This window comes from Diceros bicornis, chromosome 5, assembly GCF_020826845.1.
Source record: "Diceros bicornis minor isolate mBicDic1 chromosome 5, mDicBic1.mat.cur, whole genome shotgun sequence".
Classification (NCBI taxonomy): Eukaryota; Metazoa; Chordata; class Mammalia; order Perissodactyla; family Rhinocerotidae; genus Diceros; species Diceros bicornis.
The window spans coordinates 41938342-41959144 of NC_080744.1; the positions used below are offsets into that span (position 1 = coordinate 41938342).

Consider the following 20803-nt stretch of genomic DNA (forward strand, 5'->3'; position numbering starts at 1 on the left):
TCATTATGCCTGTTTTTTGAACTTTACATGAATAGAATCATGTTGTATGTCTTCCTTGGCTTTTTTAAAATTCAAAATTATGTTGTATTCCATTGTATGAAAATACAATTTAAATATCCAAACTACTGTTAATAGGTAAGTGGTTGTTTCTAGTTTTTTTTTTTTTTGGTTGTTCTTGTTGCTATTAGCAACAATGTTGCCATAAACATTATTGTATATGTGTACTAATAAAGGCAGCAAGAGTTTCTCTGGGTATATATCTAACAAATGCTGGGACATAGCATATGCACATCTCCAAGCAAGTAATGCTGAATTGTTGGTCAAAGTGACTGTGCCGATTTACATGCCCACTAGTAGTGGGAGTTCCCATTAATCCATGTCTTTGTCAATTCAATTTTTACCAGTAAGGTGAGATAATGGTATCTTATTGTAGTTTTAGTTTGCATTTCCCTAATTACCACTGTGGTTGAGCATCTTTTCATAAGTTTATTGGCCATTTAAGTTTCCTCTTCTGTGAAACGCCTATTCAGGTTGTTTGCCCATTTTTCTATTGGGTTATTTGTCTTTCACTGATTCATAGGGTTACTAGTATGTTCTGGATACCAATCCTTTGTTGGTTATTTGCACTGCAAATATCTTCTACTGGTTAATACTTGTGTCTTGTTTAAAAAATTCTTCTCTATTCAGAGGCCAGATAGATATTCTCCTGTGCTTTATTCATATATTTTAAAGTTTTGCCTTTCATAGTTAAGTGCCTAATAGTTGAGTCAACTAGAAAGTAACAAGTATACATTTGCATGCACTTAACATAATTTCAATATATATAAAGCAATAGTTAACAAGAAGAAATTAATAAATCCACACATAAAGTAGGATATTTTAACATGCCTTTTTCAGTAATTGATAGAAGAATCAGACAATATCATTAACTTGACCCGGTGAACATATGTAGAACACTGCACCCAACACCCCAGAACATCCAACAGCCGCAGAACATTCTTTGTAAACACACACAGAACACTGACCATATTCTTCAGTCAGTCAGAAGGAAAATTTCAACAAATTTTAAAAGATTATAGGGGCCGGCCCAGTGGTGCAAGCGGTCAAGTGCATGTGTTCTGCTGCGGCGGCCCGGGATTCGCCGGTTCGGATCCCGGGTGCGCACCGACGCACTGTTTGGCAAGCAATGCTGTGGCGGTGTCCCATATAAAGTGGAGGAAGATGGGCGTGGATGTTAGCCCAGGGCCAGTCTTCCTCAGCAAAAAAAAAGAGGATGATTGGCAGATGTTAGCACAGGGCTGATCTTCCTCATACACAAAAAAATTAAAAATAAATAAATAAATAAAAGATTATAATTACACAGGCCATATTCTTTGACCTCAATGCATTTAAACCACAAATCAATAACAACAAAACTAAATAATCACATGTATTTGGAAATTTTAAAATATTTTAACCCATGGATCAAATAACTCATATTGGAAATCTGAAAATATTTTGAATTGAATGATAACAAAAAATGACATCTCAAAAACTGTGGCACAATTTAAAGAAATTTATACCCTTATATGCACATATTAGAAAAACAAAGGCCGAAAATCAGTCATTTCTTCCAAGAAATTAGAAAAAGAATAGCAATTTAAAACCAAGAAAATTATAAGAGCAGAAATTAATAATATAGAAAAGAAATATATAAAAGTATCAACAAAGCCAGAAGTTTGTTCTTTGAAAAGGCTAATAAAATTGACAAACCTCCAGTGAGACTATGAAATAAAAAGAAGGCACAAATAATATCAAAAATGAAAAAGGAAACATTGCTACAGCGCCTGCAGACATTAAAAAAGATAATAAAAGGTTTTATACCAATAAAACATATAAATACAACTTTATACCATTAAATACAATAAAAATATAAATACAACTTTATACCAATATTTTTGAAATTTTAGATTAAATGGATCAAACAGCAGAAAAATATAGCTTATCAAAACTGATGTAAGGGGGCGGTGGAGGTGAAACTGTAAAAGAAAAACATACTTTTGAGAAAACTGGAAATTTGAACACTGGTAATATTTGTATTACAGAATTATTATTTTTTTAAGTGTGATAATGGTATTGGAGGCAGAGCAACCTGTCAGAAAGTTATGTTATGGTTATGTTTTTTAAAAAGTCCTCATCTTGGGCCAGCCCATGGCTTAGCAGCGGTTAAGTGCGCACACTCCACTACCAGCAGCCTGGGTTCAGACCCCGGGCGCGCACCTACGCACTGCTTCTCTGGCCATGCTGAGGCCGCATCCCACATACAGCAACTAGAAGGATGTGCAACTGTGACATACAACTATCTACTGGGGCTTTGAGGAAAAAAAGGAGGAGGATTGGCAATAGATGTTAGCTCAGAGCCAGTCTTCCTCAGCAAAAAGAGGAGGATTAACATGGATGTTAGCTCAGGGCTGATCTTCCTCACACACACACACACACACACACAAAAGGCCTCATCTTTTAGCAATTCCAGTTGAGACATTAATAGATGAAATGATAAAATCAGTTTTGCTTCAAAATAATAGTCGATGCCACAGAACCTGTGCCCATGCCTGTACAACACAGCACAACAACTTTGTTAATACTTCGAGTTTAAAATTTACAAGCATGATTGACCTTCCTCCCACGTATCAGGAGAAAACTGAGAGGCCTCTCCACTATCCCACGAGTTGGTCTGCCCAGTCTTCCAGTGACCGGATCCGTCTTCCTCCTGCCTCAGGCTTTTCCCGCCCTTTACTCTGAGAACCAATCATCGAGCGCGTCTTCGGACCTGGGACCAATCAGCGATCTCTGCTAGGCCCCCTCCCCCACGTCCTCGAATACAAGGCGGCGCCATGTTTCAAGGGCAGCGGGGTTGGTTCTGCAGCAGCGTCAGCCAGGACCTGAGGCGGTTCTGGGGTAGGAAGCTGGGTGGAAGGGGTGGGTGACGTGGTGAGGGGAGCACCCCTCCTCCTTCTGGTGCCTCGGCCCCAGGCTACTTGCTAGGCTTACCTCTGCTCTTGCCTCCACAGTGGCCGAAGGGGGGACGATCAGTGACCTGAGGGCCGCCGACTTCTTGTTCAGCTGTGATGCGTCCCACCCAGACACGCTGAGGTATTGAAGGCCACCTGGCAGTGCCTCTTGGGTCATGATGAGCCAGGAGTTGGAGATGGAAGTTGCAGTCTACTAATAAATATTGACGATAGGAAGAGACTAGAAACGAGCACGTTTCCAGTGCTAGATGGTGGGGGGCAGGGTAGGGGAAGAGATAACATTTCTCCTCTGCTTTCTGCCACAGTGGCATGGCCTCCTATCTGCTCCTCAAGTCTCTTCCCGAGTTCTAGTCGTGTATTTCCAGCTGTCTCTCCCACAACTCCACGTGGTGCCTTTGAGGCCCCTCATATGAAACCAAATCTGATTGCCCCTCATACTAGCACCAGATCCTGTGTTCTCAAACTTAAAACCTTCGTAGTTTCTCTTGAATAACAACCCCTACCCCCTTGATCAGTCAGTGGCCAAACACCATGGATTGTACCCCTGTAAGTGTTCTTCATACCCACTGCGGCTATCTTAGTACACATCCTAATTACCTCTTGCCAGGACCGTCACAGTACCTTTCTGACAGGTTGCTCTGCCTCCAATCTGTCCGCCTGCGATCCCCCTTCACGTTGTTGTCCGATAACGTTTACAGCTGAGGACTAATCACCACCCTGGCTGCCCCCCTCCCCACCCCCTTACTCCCCAGTCTCCTGATTGTCTTACAGATAATTCTCTCTACTTCCATTCATTTATTCTTTTTTTGGAAAGATTGAATACATTCTTGTTTGTTTCGTAACCTAAAATATTTCCTTTCTTTCTCCTAGAATATATCAGAGCCTTGATTACATAGAAGATAATGCTACAGTTTTTCATGCCTACTATCTCTCTGCAGTAGCCAATGCTGAAATAAAAAACTCGGTGGCTTTGGGTCATTTCGTTCTTCCTCCTGCATGCCTGCAAAAAGGTTAGCAAAGATCATTCATCCAATCCCTTTTAGACAGCCAAGTCCAGCTAGGTCACCCAACTTCACTGATCTTTTTTCTCAATCAGAGATTTTTGTGTTGTATCTTTTAATATAAGTGGAAAAGCAAGGACTTTGGATCGGATTGCCTTAGGTGTATATTCTAGCTTTGTTTATTGTGCATTCATGCATTCACTGAGCTCCTACTGTGTGCCAGGTTTCAACCCAGGTGCTAGAGATTCGGTGGTGAATAAGACAGATGCAGATCTTGCCCTCACAGTGCTCGGTGGCTAGGATCCAACACTTACTACAACACTTGTAACCTTTAGCAACTTCTCCCAAGTTGTTTTGAGGATAAAATGAGGTAATATATTAAGTAGTCTGACATGTCAGCATTCAATAAATGTTCTTTGCTAGTTTTGAATCTCTTCATTATTTTTCTGAAAGTTTTTTCTTAAAGATTCCTCATGATAATAAACCCGTATATTTCTATTGTTCTTTATACTTTTGAAAGTACTTTCACATTAATTATTTCAGTAACTCTGTGAAGTGAAGGGCAAGTAAATAAACTGCTTCTGAGATTGGTTGTTTTAGTTTTCCCTGCTTGGAACACCCTTTCTTATCCTGTTCTGTTCAAATTCTAGCTAGTTTTTATGGGCTAACTTTAAATATTCCATTTTTGTAGGTCTTGCATTATTATCCAATTCTTGATGTATATATCTTGATGTGTATGTGTCCATCCCTAGAAAGACAGACTGAAGCTAGTACAGATTCCCAGTGAGCAGATATTTAAAAAAAAAAAAAAAGCTTGAGAAAGATTTCTATACAAGAGCTTTAGAAACCCCAAAGATTGGGTTCCTTCCATAGTTGATGCCTGGTGAGACCTAGTTATAACTTGTAACAATAAATTGTTCTAAATGGTTATGCAAATAAATTAATGACTAGATAGGAGAATTGATTTATTCAAAAACTGTGCCAATCAGTGAATACCCACCTTCAAGGAACTTATATTGTAGAATGACTGATCTGCTTTTAAATTATCATTCCTATTCTGTCTTTGAGTTTAGCATCTTACATTAAAATGTATTTAAATTTTTAAAAAGTCTGTTTTAAATGAAAATATACTCCTTTTTAAAAATAAAAAGTATACATTATTATCCACCTGGACCAGTATTGTCTAGTAAAGCGTGAGAGACAAATGTGAGCTGCATATTAATTTTTTTTTTTAAAGATTTTATTTATTTATTTTTTCCCCCCAAAGCCCCAGTAGATAGTTGTATGTCATAGCTGCACAGCCTTCTAGTTGCTGTATGTGGGACGCCGCCTCAGCATGGCCGGAGAAGCGGCACGTCGGTCCGCGCCCAGGATCCGAACCCCAGGTCACCAGCAGCCGAGCGCGCGCACTTAACCGCTAAGCCACGGGGACGGCCCAGCTGCATATTAATTTTAAATTTTGTAGTAGCCACATTAAAAAGAATAAAAAGAAATAGGTGAAATTAATTTTAAGAATATATTTTATTTAACCTAATATATTTAAATTTTTACCATTTCAATATATAACCAATATAAAAATTATTGAGATATTTTACATTCTTTTTTTGATACTAAGTCTTTGAAATCTAGTGTTTATTTTTCACTTGCAGCACATCTCAATTTGGACTAGCCACGCATTTCAATATGGTACCCACATGTAGCTAGTCTAGGGGCTACTATATTGGACAGCATAGGTCTAAAGAACTGTTACCTTTTTGTCCTCGAGTAGGGTACTATGGAAATTTTTGAGATCATTGAGTTAGGATGATGACGTGGTCCTTTGACATGCTGAGCATTGTAGAATTCCTTATACTACCATGCCTACTAGACATGTTGCTCTCCCACCCTTCTTTTAGCAAAGTAAATTATTAAATTCTTGAGAACTTCTACTCTAAAAATTCAAGAATTTCATAGCTTTTATTTTGACTGGACAATTGTCTTCTTTGTTAAAGCTTGGCCTAAAGACTCTGACATCTAATGAAGATATATATTCCAGCAGAAAAAGTTTACAACAATGATTCTCATAATGCACTGGAATCATCTGGGGAATTTGTTAGAAATGCAAATTCCTGAGCTCCTCCTCAATAATCTGATTCAATAGGAATCTTCATTTTAATCAAGTATCTTAGGTGCTTTTGATGCAAGCAGAGTAACACTGGCCTAGAAATTTCATACTTCAAGCAAAATTCAGAAAATTCTAGGGGCCGGCCCTGTGGCGCAAGTGATTAAGTGTGCGCCGCAGCGGCCCGGGGTTCGCCCGTTCGGATCCCAGGCGTGCACCGACGCACCGCTTGGCAAGCCATGCTGTGGCGGTGTCCCATATAAAGTGCAGGAAGATGGGCATGGATGTTAGCCCACGGCCAGTCTTCCTCAGCAAAAAGAGGAGGATTGGCAGATGTTAGCTCAGGGCCGATCTTCCTCACAAAAAAAAAAAAAAGAAAATTCTCTAGTAGTTACTTTTTAAAAAATAGTATTGGATTTGTTTTTCTTACCACAGAAATAAGAAGAAAAATTGGTAGTTTTATTTGGGAACAAGACCAACATTTTCTAATAGAAAAGGTAAGATTAAATTAAGGTACTTGATTAGAATCTACAGTTTCAAAAAGTTTTGAAGGCAATGTAATCTTAAAAATGTTTACTTGTGACATGTTAACACCAATGATCCAGATTAAGGAATTTAAAGGGCATGCTTTTATTGAACATTATCTAGTTCAACATTGTTTTTACACTAGTACATTAGTAAAATTGAGATATTTTTGTATGAATAAAATTATTCACATAAAAAACTTGAAAATTTGCTTCTGTCAGTAATTTAAGGGAGTAATAGGTGCACGGTATTTACCAGTTCTTTACTGCCAGTGTAATATTCCGATTGATTAATTCCCATGTTGTGCCATTTGTTAAATGTTTTGAATAACACCCCTCAATAAATGTGTACAATACTGAAAATTGACTGTTTCATAGCTTTTGCCATCCTGCCTCAAATTTGCCTATGCTTTTGACTTACTTCAAAATCTTTATGCATAGCCAAATTTAGGATAATTTGAGCATCAAAAAGAATAATGAAAATAATGGATTTTAATATATCAAATTAAAAAGAATCAATGATTCCATAGTGATACTCCAAAAGCATAAAGAAAGAAGAAAAAGAACAGAAGGAAGGGAGGAAGGGAGGAAGAAAGGAAGGCAGGAATGAGGGATGGAAGGAAGGAAAAGTTGGGATAAGGGAAATTTTCCTTACAGAATAGCAGCTAATAAATATAGAAAGGATGATAGACTAGGAAATCCCCCTCCTACCACCCCCAATAAAGTAATTGATTTAGGCAAGGATCGTTAATGGATGTTAAAACCATGTTCTCAAATTATCACCCCACAGATTGCTTATTAATTACAAAGGTGAGCAATGTACCTTTACAATGGAGAGATCTGGTGGACATCACCTTAATCAAATGATTAGATTTTGCATCACCAGTACTGGAACAACCTCTCGTTATGTTCAGCTTTATGTGATATAATAAAAAGTACACAATATTATCTGTAGGGTTCTTGTTCAAAATGCTTAACTTGAATCTAATTATAAGCAAACATTCAGACAATTCCAGAATATGGAGCATATCACACAACAACCGATTGGCTTAGACTCTTTAAAATGATGTCATAAAAAACAAAAAGGCAAGAAGACTGTTCTAGATTAAGAGATATAACAACCAAATGTGATATATAAACCTTGGTTGGATTCTTGATTTTTTTTAATAAAAAAGATAAAAAAGACATTTTGAGAACAATTGGGAAAGTTTAAATATGGATTGTATATTAGGTGATTTTAATGTTAATTTTCTGAAGTGTGACAGGGGTATTATAAAGATAAAAGAATGGTTTTTTAGAAAATGCATGCTAAAGATTAAGACGTGAAATCTCATAATATCTGCAAATATTTTCAAATGGTCCAGCAAAAATAAAAAGTGAGAGAGTGAGGGCATGCACAGTGGTAAAAATGTTAACACTTTGTGAATCTAGGCAAAAAGTATATAGTACTTATTGTATTATTTTTTAACTTTTTGGTAAGTTTGAAATTTCTCAAAATAAAAAGTTAGGGAGAAAATCTTTAAAATATGTCTAAAGCCAAGGAGTGAACTTATACCTTTTGTATTCCTTTCATTAATTTGTTTTTTTCTTCCCAAAGTGTCATCATCTGAAAATAATAGTTCTTTTAGTATCTTTGGCTATGTTGTACTAAGAACCAAAATATCTAATCCTTCACTTGTCACAGTGTTTCTAGGGACATGAGTGGTGATAGAATGGTTATTATTTGACAATAGTTATTGAATACATCAGAACTTTAGAGCTAAAAATGTCCTTAAAGAGCATTAATTTAATCATTCAGTTTTAGAAATGAGAAAACTGAGGTAAAGAGAGGGTAAAGACCTGTCTTAGTGGGGCTCGCCCGGTGGCATAGTGGTTAAGTTCACCAACTCCACTTCAGTGGCCTGGGGTTTGCAGGTTTGAATCCTTGGCACAGACCTATGCACCGCTCATCAAGCCATCTGTGGCAGCGTCCCATATACAAAATAGAGGAAGGTGGGCACGGATGTTAGCTCAGGGCTAATCTTCCTCAGCAAAAAGAGGAGGATTGGCAACAGATGTTAGCTCAGAGCCAATCTTCCTCAAAAAAGAAAAAAGACCTATCTTAGTTCACATAGACAGATATTAGCAATGTGGAACCAAATTTACTCAGCACCAGCCCAGTCCAATGTTTTTTCTATTAAAAAATTAGTATAACATACCTGTATTGACTATTGACTCTAGAAATTGTATGATTATATGATAAAAGATTTTGTTAGTTCTTTCAAAATATTGATTGATATTGAATATTAGCCAATTATAATAATGTAACCATAGATTATATAAGTAGATGGTACTTCATCAAATGGCAATAACAAGGGTAAATCTGGAAAGTAATTTGGGGAACGTTATTGTTGTTTGAAGTGGATTTGTGACCCAAATATAGAAATCTTTTAATGGCATATTTAGTAAATATATTATGTGATAGGTACCAGTATCTTAGTGACTTTCACATAATCTTTTGGAAAAGCTTAATATACATTTAGTTCTTTCATAACGCCAAAGCTAAATACTCCACTTTATTTTTGAAGGGGAAACATAATTTAATTCAGCTTATTTCACATTTTTGATTTGTAGCTCACAGGAAGCCTAGGAATCTTCAAGTCAATAATTTTAAGAATATTTAAATTAATAACATTTTTTTGGTTTCCTTATTTTTTTAAAACTAAAAAGTAATATGACCATATGAGGGCAAAATTTCAAAAATTGAAAAGGGAGTAAAATTAGTCAAAGTTTTACCATCTAATATAACCACAGCTGATATTTTAAAAATTTCTTTATCTCTAAAAATATATAGTTGTGTCTGTGTGTGTACAAAATTGTGTAAGTTTTTACCACCCAACTAGATTGAATGGACCTAAGTATATAAATGTTTTTATGACTTTTGATATATGTTGCCAGTTTACTTTTTTGCTTTTTTTCTAGTCACATTGATTTATAACATTATATAAATTTCAAGTGTACATCATTATATTTCTACTTCTGTATAGACTGCATCGTGTTCACCACCAAAAGTCTAGTTGCCATCTATCACTGTACATGTGTGCCCCTTTACCTGTTTTGCCCTACCCTTACTCCCTTCCCCTCTGGAGAGAATGTGGAGAAAAAGGGACCTTTGTACACTGCTGATGGGAATGTAAATTGGTGCAGCTGTTATGGAAAACAGTCTGGAGATTCTTTAAAAAATTAAAAATAGAACTACCATATGACCAGCCATTCCACTTCTGGGTATTTATCCAAAGAACACAAAAACACTAATTTGAAAAGATATATGCACCCCTATGTTCATCACAGCATTATTCATGATAACTAACACTCAGAAGCAACCTAAATGCCCATCAACTGATGAATAGATAGAGAAGATGTGGCATATATATACAATGGAATACTTTTTTGCCTTTTTAAAAAACGTTATTGATTGGATCATTGGGGTGCTGATTTTTAAAAATGTGATTTCTTTTGCTATCCACAGCATGATGAAGTAACATCAAATGAAATAAAGGCCCTTAGAGAAAGCAGTGAACTAGCAACAGATCACAAAAAAGAATTATCCAAAAGGTATTAAATTTATATACTTCATTGATATTCAATTCAACGTAGACATCTTTGAGCTCTGTGTGTGCTCATTTAATTTTCACAGACTTCTGGGGCCAGCCTGGTGATGTAGTGGTTAAGTTCGTGGGCTCTGCTCTGGTGGCCTGGGGTTTGCAGGTTCGGATCCTGAGGGCAGACCTAAGCACGGCTTGTCAAGCCATGCTGTGGCAGAGTCCCACATATAAAGTAGAGGAAGATGGGCATGGATGTTAGCCCAGGGCCAATCTTCCTCAGCAAAAAGAGGAGGATTGGCAACAGATGTTAGCTCAGGGCTGATCTTCCTCACAAATAAATAAATAAATAAGATAATTTTCACAGTCTTCTTATGAGATTGATATTATCATTATCACCATCATCATTTTACAGAGAAAGAGATCTAGGATTAGATAGATTAAGTAATTTACCCTAAGTCATATAAACTTTTATTAAGTGGGGAGAAGCAAGATTTGAACTGGGTAAGTCTAATTCCAGAGCCCATGCATTTAACTACTATGCTAGCCTATCCTTGTAGAAAAGAAACAAGAATGTTATGTATATTATGATTATTGTTACATTATTTTTAAAATATATATTTTTTAAATAAGACAGAAATATACTAAATATTAGCAGTAATTTTATTAGGATTGGAAGACTTAAGGGATTCCCCCTTTCCTTTCCAAATTGTAATGTGGTTACTTTGGTTTAAGAAATTAAATTTAAAAAGACTTGCCATTTGTTGGGGCCAATCTATGAGAGGTCCCCTTGTTTCAGGCTTATTCATCATCTAGTCCTAATTCCATATTTTCCAGTTCAGTGGTTTTCAAATATTCATAGGGAGCATTGGTTATTTGAAAGTCTGGTATTTAATGCTGAAATAAAAATGATCAAATAGTAGTTGTTTTTCTTCAATATAAAAGTTAATGGGTTTAATTTATATAGTTTTTTCAATTTTAAGTTTTTCTCCCATAATTTTTTCTTATACCTTTTGTACCTACTATTTGGTTTGTTATAATTTGATGTGAGTTGTTATCTGATTTAACACAAAGTTATATATTTAATTATTTTAAGTTTAGTAAACCATTGCTTCATGGTCCTGTGACTTCTAGATATTCTACCACTTAAGTTTGAGAATCCGTATTCTAGGTCTTTGGAATCTTCCTTTGACCTTACTTGTTATGCTTTTTGAGATAAGAAGCTGGTAAGGAGAGGAGAGAAAAACAGAGAATAGAAGAAATAAGACCATGGAGATATTCTTAAGAGATTAAAAGAAGAGAAAATGGTTATCTTAAGTGATCTTGAAGAGAAGGCTGGGAAATAGAAAATAAGTAACTCCCAGTGATTTACTTGACTAGAAAAGATATCAGATATATAAATTCTTTAAGAAATGGTTGTCTTGCAAAATACAGAAGGCATAAAGGACAAAATTGATAATATGACTACCAAAAATATATATATGTATATTTTTTGTTGAGAAAGATTAGCTTTGAGCTAACATCTATTGCCAATCTTCCTCTTTTTTTGCTTGAGGAAGATTAGCCCTGAGCTAGCATCTGTGCCAATCTTCCTCTATTTTTTGTTGTGTGGGTCGCTGCCACAGCATGGCTGACGAGTGGTGTATGTCCACACCTGGGATGCGAACCTGCAAACCTGGGCTGCCGAAGTGGAGTGTGCTGGACTTAACCATTATGCCAGGGGGCCACCCCCCCCCAAATATTTTAAACTTGTACGTGGCAATAAAAATACCATAAACCAAGTCAAAATAAAAATATACAGTGGGAAAAAATTTGACAAAGGCTAGTTTCCTTAATATACAAATAAAGCATACAAATCTGGGGAAAATATGTCCAATCAAATAACAACAACAAAAATAGACAAAAGATACGAATAGACACCTTAGGTAGGTGTCTACCTAGAGCCTTTTCTTTGTGAAACCACCAGAGGGTGCAGTGTGAACACAGATAAAATATACTTTGACCCTACTCTTGAAGCATTTATTTTGTTGGCATACTACTGGTGATATTGAACACTAAGTGGGGAACTAGTTATTGAATACTTGCTAAATACAAGACACTTGTGAGCTAAACAGTTTACAGTATTTCACAGCCTTATAGGATAACTACTATTCGTCCCATTTTACCATGGAGGAAACAGGTTCAGAGAGCTAAATAATTCACACAAAGCTATTTAAATAGTGAAGCTGAATTTGAAACCAAGTCTAGCTGATCTAGAGTCCAAAATCTTAATCACTGTGCTCTTTTCCCTTCCCAATATGTTCCCAAAATCTTCTTAAAATTGCATGAATTTTTGTATATTTTTCTTGTTTTTAATTATTTTATTATTATAAATGTAATGCATGTAATTTTTTAAAATGGAAAATACAGAAAAGAATAAAGAAAATTTAAATTATAAGCAACCCCACCACTCAGAGATAACCACCATCAACATTAGTACATTTCTTGCTAGTTTTATACAAATAGACTCACTAAATAGAGTTAAGGTCGGACTGCATATATGGTCTGTCTCTTGATTTTCCATTTAGTATTCTCTGAGCAGTTCCCCATTTTGAAAAACCTTATTTGATATTTTGATTTGTAATGGCTGTATATGGTATTTCATCTTATTGTTTAACACCTTCCTTTTTAAAAAATATATTTTAATTTTTTACAATTTGTTACTCTTGTGGTACCTTCATAAACATCTTTTTAAAAATAAATATTTCTCTACTTTTTGATAATTTTCTTAATGTAAATTCTCAGATGTGGAATTTCTCTCTCTTTACCTCAGTTTTCTCATTTCTAAAACTGAATGATTATATTAATGATCTATTAAATTAGCACAAGACTTCTTATTAATACTAATTGATGAGGATGCGGTGAGAGCAACACTGGTGGTAGTTTAAATTTGTGCTTTTGTAGGAAGCAACTAACAGAAGGCATTATGGCCTTTAAAAATATCCATATTGTCCTTCTTTTAAGATTATTCCTAAGTTTTTTTTTCATTCTGTTATAAATTTGCCCACTATTAGATATAACACATTGCTGTTCAGGTGAATTTTAGAATTATTTTTTTCTTAAGTTTTAAAATCCCTTTGGGATTTTATTGAGAACTGTGTTAAACTTAAATCTGAGAAGAATTGATGTCTTTATAATTTCCAATATTTCTAACCAGGAGAATGCTTTTTGTTTTTCTTTATTTTTTTTTTCTATACCTCAGTAAAGTTTCCTATTTTTTTACACATAAAATCACAAATTTCTTGTTATGGTTATTCCTAGATTTTTGTGAATTTTGTTGCTATTGTGGATTGGATCAGTTTTTCCATTTATTTTTTATTAGTTATTGCTATTAAACAGGAAAGTTTTGATTTGGGGTATTTATCTTATATCTACCCACTTGGAATCTTTAAGATTCTAAAGATATTTCAGTTGATTCTCTTGCTTTGCAGGGTGTAGAGTCATATTAGTTAATAATGAGAGTATTGCTGCTTCTTTTTCACTACATATCTCTTCCATTTCTTTCTTTCCCCTCCTCCAATTCTTATTGCTTGGCCAGAAATTTTAGAACCATGATAAATAATAGTAATGATAATGGATATCCTTGTTTAGTCCCTTACTTTTCTGGGAACACTATTTTGCTACTATAGCCTAACTGAGCTATAGTTTCTTTTAGAAAAGTTTATATGAAATCTGATTTTCAAAGAAATTGAAAATAAAGCCTTTACTATCACTCAGTATAATTTTAGATTCTTTAGGAAAATAATAAATTTAAGGATGACCTCAATTTTTGATTATTGAAGTTTTTATTTTCATACAATTGTATTATCTATTGGTTATACATAGTCTAAATATAGTACACATTGTTATTTGGCACAGTTAGAAAACAGGATATTTTAGTTGAAAGTTGCTTAGTTCTTTAAAAATTAGAATATAATTAATTATACTATACAACCACACTCAGAATAATTTAACTTTTTTCTTTCTTTTTTTTTTTTTTTTATGAGGAGATCAGCCCTGTGCTAACATCTGCCAATCCTCCCCTTTTTTTTGCTGAGGAAGACGGCCCTGGGCTAACATCTGTGCCCATCTTCCTCCACTTTATATGGGACGCCGCCACAGCATGGCTTGCCAAGCAGTGCGTCGGTGTGCGTCCGGGATCCGAACCAGCGAACCCCCGGCCGCCGCAGCGGAGCGCACGCACTTAACCGCTTGCGCCACCGGGCCAGCCCCAACTTTTTTCTTTTTTAAATTTAGAAGTCACTTCAAAATCTTATTGTACTTCTTGATTTTCCCAGACATCATTTTTTACTTATTTTGAAGTATGGAAGTACTGTTTAATAGAGTTCCAATTATTTGAACACTGAATAACAAAAAATGCTGTGATCATTTAAAATAGAGTCTACTATGCTTTTCTTTTGTCATATTTAAGATTACATATGTATATATGTATTTTATCTAATTATAAAGTATTATTGCATTATTATGCTTTCAAGAATTTTGAGAAAAAGACCCAGCCCTCTATATACTCAATAGATATTGGTTTTGTGAAGTGGCCAAGGAAACCAAAAATATCCATATGGACCCTTGTATTACTTAGAAACACAAAAGAAGTTCACACTTAACATTTTTACCCAATAAGACTAAAGTCTGATCAAAGAGCAATTAGATTACTATATATTGCCTAGAATAATTTCTCATTTGTAAAACAAGTCCAAAAAAACAAATATAAATATGATTTTCTGTATGTTTCATTTTACAGCCCAGAAAAGCATTTTATAAGGACTCCAGTTGTAGAAAAGCAGATGTACTTTCCTCTTCAGAATTATCCAGTGAACAACATGGTAACAGGTAATTTAAAATAAAATTTAAAGTAAACCCAAGTAGGGAAGAAACGAGGGAATATTTTGTACAATAAAGCTGTTGTACTAGCCTAGCAAGTAGAGCCCCCTCTCTTATATATGCTAATAGAGGAGACGTCATTTGCACATTAAATAAATTAATCTGCAGGATTGACCCAAAGATAGGCCCCATATTTTCTGTGATAAAATGCTGGTCTATAGGTGGAGTCCCTGTCTATACAAGACAGTCCCAGTTTATGCCTCTTGTCCTGGCATCAGTTTTTACTCTCAAGTGGCTCAATTTGGAAGATAAATTATATGGGCAACTCTAATCATGGTTTCCTTTGAGAATCTGATGAAACATAGGCCCCTTTCCCTAGCATACACTCATACAAACATAACATACGAACTTTACATATAATTTAAAGAGGCTCACATATGCCCAGAAGCCCATTCATAGATCACTCAAGTGTCCATGGTCTCCATATTTGGGTTTCCTAGTACCCAACATAAAGAGAAGACAGCGAACCGAGGCTGACATTGAGAGAGTGGAACCAAGGGAACCAGTTGAAAAGTGGCTCCTGGGATTTGGATAGTGCTGAGTGAGGTGGATATTTGGATACTTTGATCTGGGTAATATTCAGTAAGGTCACTGATAATTTTAAAAATAGAGGTTTTTAAAAAATTGTTTTTAAAATACAACAATTTAAAAAGTATGGGTTTTTGAAATTGCATTTAAAAAATAATTTGTATATTTATCATTTTCTCTTTATTTAGCAGTGTCAAAATTACCTCTTGCAACTAGTCCACAAATTCCTAGATGTCAGTGGCCAGCCTGGTGGCATAGCGGTTAAGTTTGTGCGCTCTGCTTCCACGGCCCTGGGTTTGCAGGTTTAAATCCTGGGTGTGGACCGAGGCACTGCTCATCAAGCCATGCGGTGGTGGTGTCCCACATATAAAAAAGAGGAAGATGGGCACAGATGTTAGCTCAGAGCCAATCTTCCTCATCAAAAAAAAAAAAATTCCTAGATGTCTCCTCTCATATTACTATCCCATCTAGCCATTTGTTTTATTATTTTTCTCTTATGTTCATTCGAGTAATATAAAATAATCTTTAGAAAAGCACTTTTTAGGGCCGGCCCCGTGGCGTAGCGGTTAAGTGCATGTGCTCCGCTGCTGGTGGCCCGGGTTTGGATCCCAGGCACGCAACGGTGCACAGCTTGTCAGGTGGTGGCATCCCATATAAAGTTTAATGTCACTGGTAATCACCCATGATAAGAAGTTCTGATTGACAGCTTCATGTATGATTAATAAAAGAAAAAAAAAACAATTACTACTAATTGTAAATATCTTGCAGGCAAAAATTTTCAAACCAAAAAGTTCTGATAATTAAAAGTTTGGGCACCTATAATAGATACTGTATTAGTTATCTATTGCTGTGTAAAAACTTGCTCCAAAACTTAACAGCTCAAAACAATGAACATTTATTATTTCGTAGTTTTTGAGGGCCAGGAATCCAGGAGCATCTTAATTGGATATTTCTGTCTCAAAGTTTTTCGTAGGTTGCAGTCAAGTTGTCAGCCAGGCTGCAGTTATTTCAAGGCACAGCTGGGGCTGAAAAATCCATTCAAAGCTTATTCATGTGGTTGTTGGCAGGCATTGGGTCTTGGCCAAAGGTTTCAACTCCTCACCGAGTGGGCCTCCCTATAAGGCCTGTTCACAACATGATAGCTAGCTTTCCTTGGAGTGAGAAATGCCAGAGAGAGAAAGAGAGTGCCCAAAACAGAAGCCACTGTCTTTTTTATATCCTACTCTCAGAAGTGACATACCATCACTTCTGCCATGTGCTGTTGGTCATATAGACCAATCCAAGTACAAAGTAGGAGGAGACTACACAAATTTGTGAACACAAGGAGATAGGGATCATTCAGGGCCATCTGGGAGGCTGGGTACTATAGTCATATATGGAATAGTTCACCAAGAATACCCTTCCTAGGAAGTCTCTTTTCTTCCCCCCAATTCATCTGGATTACACAAGAACAGGCATTTTCTAAAACATGAGCTTGCTCCTCACCCCCAACAGTTGCTTTGGTAGTGAATACCTGATTTGAACTGGGCCAATCACAGCTCTTTCTCTGGGTTTTTAGAAATGGAATGCAGCAAGTGAAGTCAATCTTATTCAGGTGACCATAGCTCTAAGATATAAAACTTGGGAGTTATCAGTGGCCAAGTTTTCTAACACGTAAAGAAAGCCAACTTGCCTCAAGAGAGGAAAATGAAACTAACAGACAGAGAAAAACTGGAGAACAGTGAGACAGCCATGAGAACTGGTTCTAGTTACTTTTTCTTTTTTAATTTTATTTATTTATTTATTTATTTTCCCCCAAAGCCCTGGTAGATAGTTGTATGTCGTAGCTGCACATCCTTCTAGTTACTGTATGTGGGACACGGCCTCAGCATGGCCGGAGAAGCGGTGCGTCGGTGCACACCCAGGATTGGAACCGGGCCGCCAGCAGCGGAGCCTGCGAACTTAATCACTAAGCCACGGGGCCGGCCCATGGTTCTAGTTACTTCTGAGGCCCAGCAATATGTCTGCCTTCCTCACATCTTGGTTGATATGGCAATGTCCTTCCAGTAAACTCCCCTTTTGTTTAAGCGAGTTTCAATTGGGTTTCTGTTGACTTCAGCCTGAAGTCCTTAGTACTTCAAAATTGCTACAGTAACATATTTCTGATGCATAACTGTCCTATCCTTCTTATACTTACGGGAATATTTTTATTAATGTAGTAATTATTTTTAAAATTCTTGTCCTCATATATATCTTTAGAAACTTCATATAGTGTCTATGGGCAATTAACTAAACATTAATATTTTTCTGCACTAGTTTATTTTACACAGAAACCTAGCCATTATGCAAAGATCATGAACCATATGGAGTATAGTAATAGTGTTTCAAGAGATTTTCTGAAGTAAATGACAATGAATAAAATATCTTTAAAGATACTAACCAATTTTATATAATTAGATTCAGTTAATTTATTAACTGTCAATTCATTATCTATTATTAGAAACAGTCAAACTATATGCATAGATATCCTGTTGATGGTTGTGGTGTTCTAAATTCAGTCAGCCTTGAGCTCTACCAGAATTTTTTTCATAGAGTATTTACTTTCAACTTAGGTTTCAATTTTAGTATAAACCACAAATACACATAAAATATAATCACTCAGATAAGCAGTTGCTATCAAGGTAATATTGCTTAAAGTCATTGGGTCCTTGAGCTCTCCCCATTGTAGGTGTTCTTTTTGATACTCATATCTGTTTCAGATTATTAGTGACATCAAAATTACTCATACCCGTAACCTTTGTTGACTAAGCAGTAATATTGACTTTCCCATTAATTTTTAATTAAAGCATGTTATCCCAGTGTTAGCAGCGCGGGAAAGTGTTGCCTGCTCTACTAGGGAAGATGAGGTGTTTGTGCTGTTAGTAGCTTAGTTGGACAAATAGTTCTAAGTGATTACACTCTAAGTCAAACACACTTCCCAGTTATTTTGGTCCAGGTACTTTTATGTTCCATCCCTAATCTAGACATCACACTCTCAGTAGTCAAAGTGGCTAATCAAATATCTGCGTTTTAAAAGGAGGTAGAAGATTTAGGGGAGTGAAGGAGGGTGTTCTCTGATAATTATCAAGTTTCATGGAGAATCTTCTCACTGGTATTATTTCTTCTTTTTACTTCTTTTCTAAAAACATTCTTTAGAAATCTTAATTCTAATAAGTCAAAGACACTGAAAAGCAAATCGTATGATAGGATTTCAAATATATATATTTTTTATTTTGTAGGTTATATATCAATTGATGCCATGAAGAAATTCCTTGGGGAGCTACATGACTTCATTCCTGGAAGCTCAGGATATTTGGCATACCATGTTCAAAATGAAATTAACATGTCTGCTATAAAAAACAAGTTGAAGAGGAAATATTGAATTAAATTGTCCTTATAGCTGGGCGTTTATTTTCTATTACCATAGATTACAAAATATTACCAAAGATGTGCATAATTTTAAATTCTCCTCTTTGGGACAGGGGGATGAAGAAATGGGGAAGAATTCTTCTTTCTTCCTCAAAATGTGTCTTTAGGAAATTCAGAATGATTTTGTCTTTGTCTTTTGGAATTTGGGCTGTACTTTTTCCCCAGCTTGTAGCATTATGTCCACAAATTCTGAGTGCACAGTTGTTATGGAGTAATTGTCATTGAAACATACTTCATAAGAAGTCTCACTCGGGGCCGGCCCCATGGCTTAGCAGTTAAGTGCGCGCGCTCTGCTGCTGGTGGCCCGGGTTCAGATCCTGGGAGTGCACCGACTCACCGCTTCTCCGGCCATGCTGAGGCCGCGTCCCACGTACAGCAAGTAGAAGGATGTGCATCTATGCCATACAACTATCTACTGGGGCTTTGCTGGGGGGGAGTCTCAATCTCTCTCTGCCAGATATTCTTTTGGCTTTAACATTCTATTAATTATATATATTTTTCTACGTTCAATGCTGTGAATGCTAAGTTTTATGATTCTGGTCATCTTATTTTGATTTTAAAAAAATCAGAATGCTATAGTTGAGTTCTGAATTATAGTTTCTGACTTGAAAAATACAGATCCAATAAAACGTTTTAATAATTCAGACTTCGTGTGTGGACAGTTTCTGATAATAAATCTATATGAAGTGATTTAATGTAAACAAGTGTTATATCATCTGAAACGAACCCTCAAGGTGCCTTAGAATCTCAGTGCTGGAAAGAACCTTAGAGAACATGTCCAATCCAGTGATTGTTTCTAATGAGGAAATGAAGGCCTTGAGAGGGTACCTTGCCTAGAGTGACTAACTGGGGGCTGAGCCAGGACTGGAACACAACCCTCTTGATTTTCTAGGCCAGGGCTTCCCCACTCTCCCACGTGGTGTATGCTGTAGCCTGTGTCAGATATAATAGACAGCAGGTCTGCAGAGGAGACCCAGAAACAAGCCAACATGCTTATCTTGTCTTTTAAAAAAGCTGAAATAGTATTGAGATGTAGTGATTTCAAGAAGGTAACTTTTTATCTTTATTCATATGGTCATGCTATAGAATCTGGTGGGTTTATTACGTTTTGGAGATTTGTAAATTACATATTATTTGTGAAGCTATCATCTTGTTAAAAACTATACTTTCTCCTTGAAATGCATACCAGTTGTAGAATTATCTAAAGAAAATGCACTTTTTTTGGTGTTTGGATCATTTGGATGTATGTGGGCCCTGGCCTTTCTCCCATGACTCAAATTTCATAATACAAAATTTTAACACTAATCAGCATTTCAAAGTTCTATTTTTCCCATATGGTAACTTTTAACTTTTCCTTATTTATATTGACATTTGTGATTAAACTCTTTTGAACTTGTAAATTTAAAAAGAAACCTTAATGTTAATGATCTTTTCCTGAAACGTATTAAATATTATCTCTCCTGAACAATTTATCTTAGTTACATTCAGTTATTATGTTTCTTATATAGAAACCAAGCCTGTCTGTGGATCTTAAATTAATTGTTAAAAGGGTTAAGTAAATGTACACCAAGCTGTGTACATTGGGATTTCTTGGGAGTGTTCAAGTATTTTTCTGACATATATCGTGTGCATGTGTTGATACAGTAAATCAAAAACTACAACAAAACAAAAATGATTCCCGAAGAAAGGG

At 35.9% G+C, this 20803-nt stretch overlaps 1 protein-coding gene across 2 annotated transcripts in view; it reads left to right on the top strand.

The window, feature by feature from the left end:
* TERB2 (telomere repeat binding bouquet formation protein 2) overlaps window positions 1-19089 on the top strand; it is a 37906-nt gene extending 18817 nt beyond the window's left edge. The window contains exons 1-7 of one of the 2 annotated variants that reach the window (XM_058541481.1): window positions 2504-2937; window positions 3051-3132; window positions 3882-4021; window positions 6549-6610; window positions 10146-10231; window positions 14999-15087; window positions 18924-19089. In XM_058541481.1, the coding sequence (XP_058397464.1) occupies window positions 2874-2937; window positions 3051-3132; window positions 3882-4021; window positions 6549-6610; window positions 10146-10231; window positions 14999-15087; window positions 18924-19066 (666 nt within the window). In that variant the 5' untranslated portion in view covers window positions 2504-2873 and the 3' untranslated portion in view covers window positions 19067-19089. Of the gene's footprint in view, window positions 1-2503; window positions 2938-3050; window positions 3133-3881; window positions 4022-6548; window positions 6611-10145; window positions 10232-14998; window positions 15088-18923 lie in introns of those variants that run through there. The other variant, XM_058541480.1, reaches the window with a different exon arrangement.
* Window positions 19090-20803: the final 1714 nt, after the last annotated feature.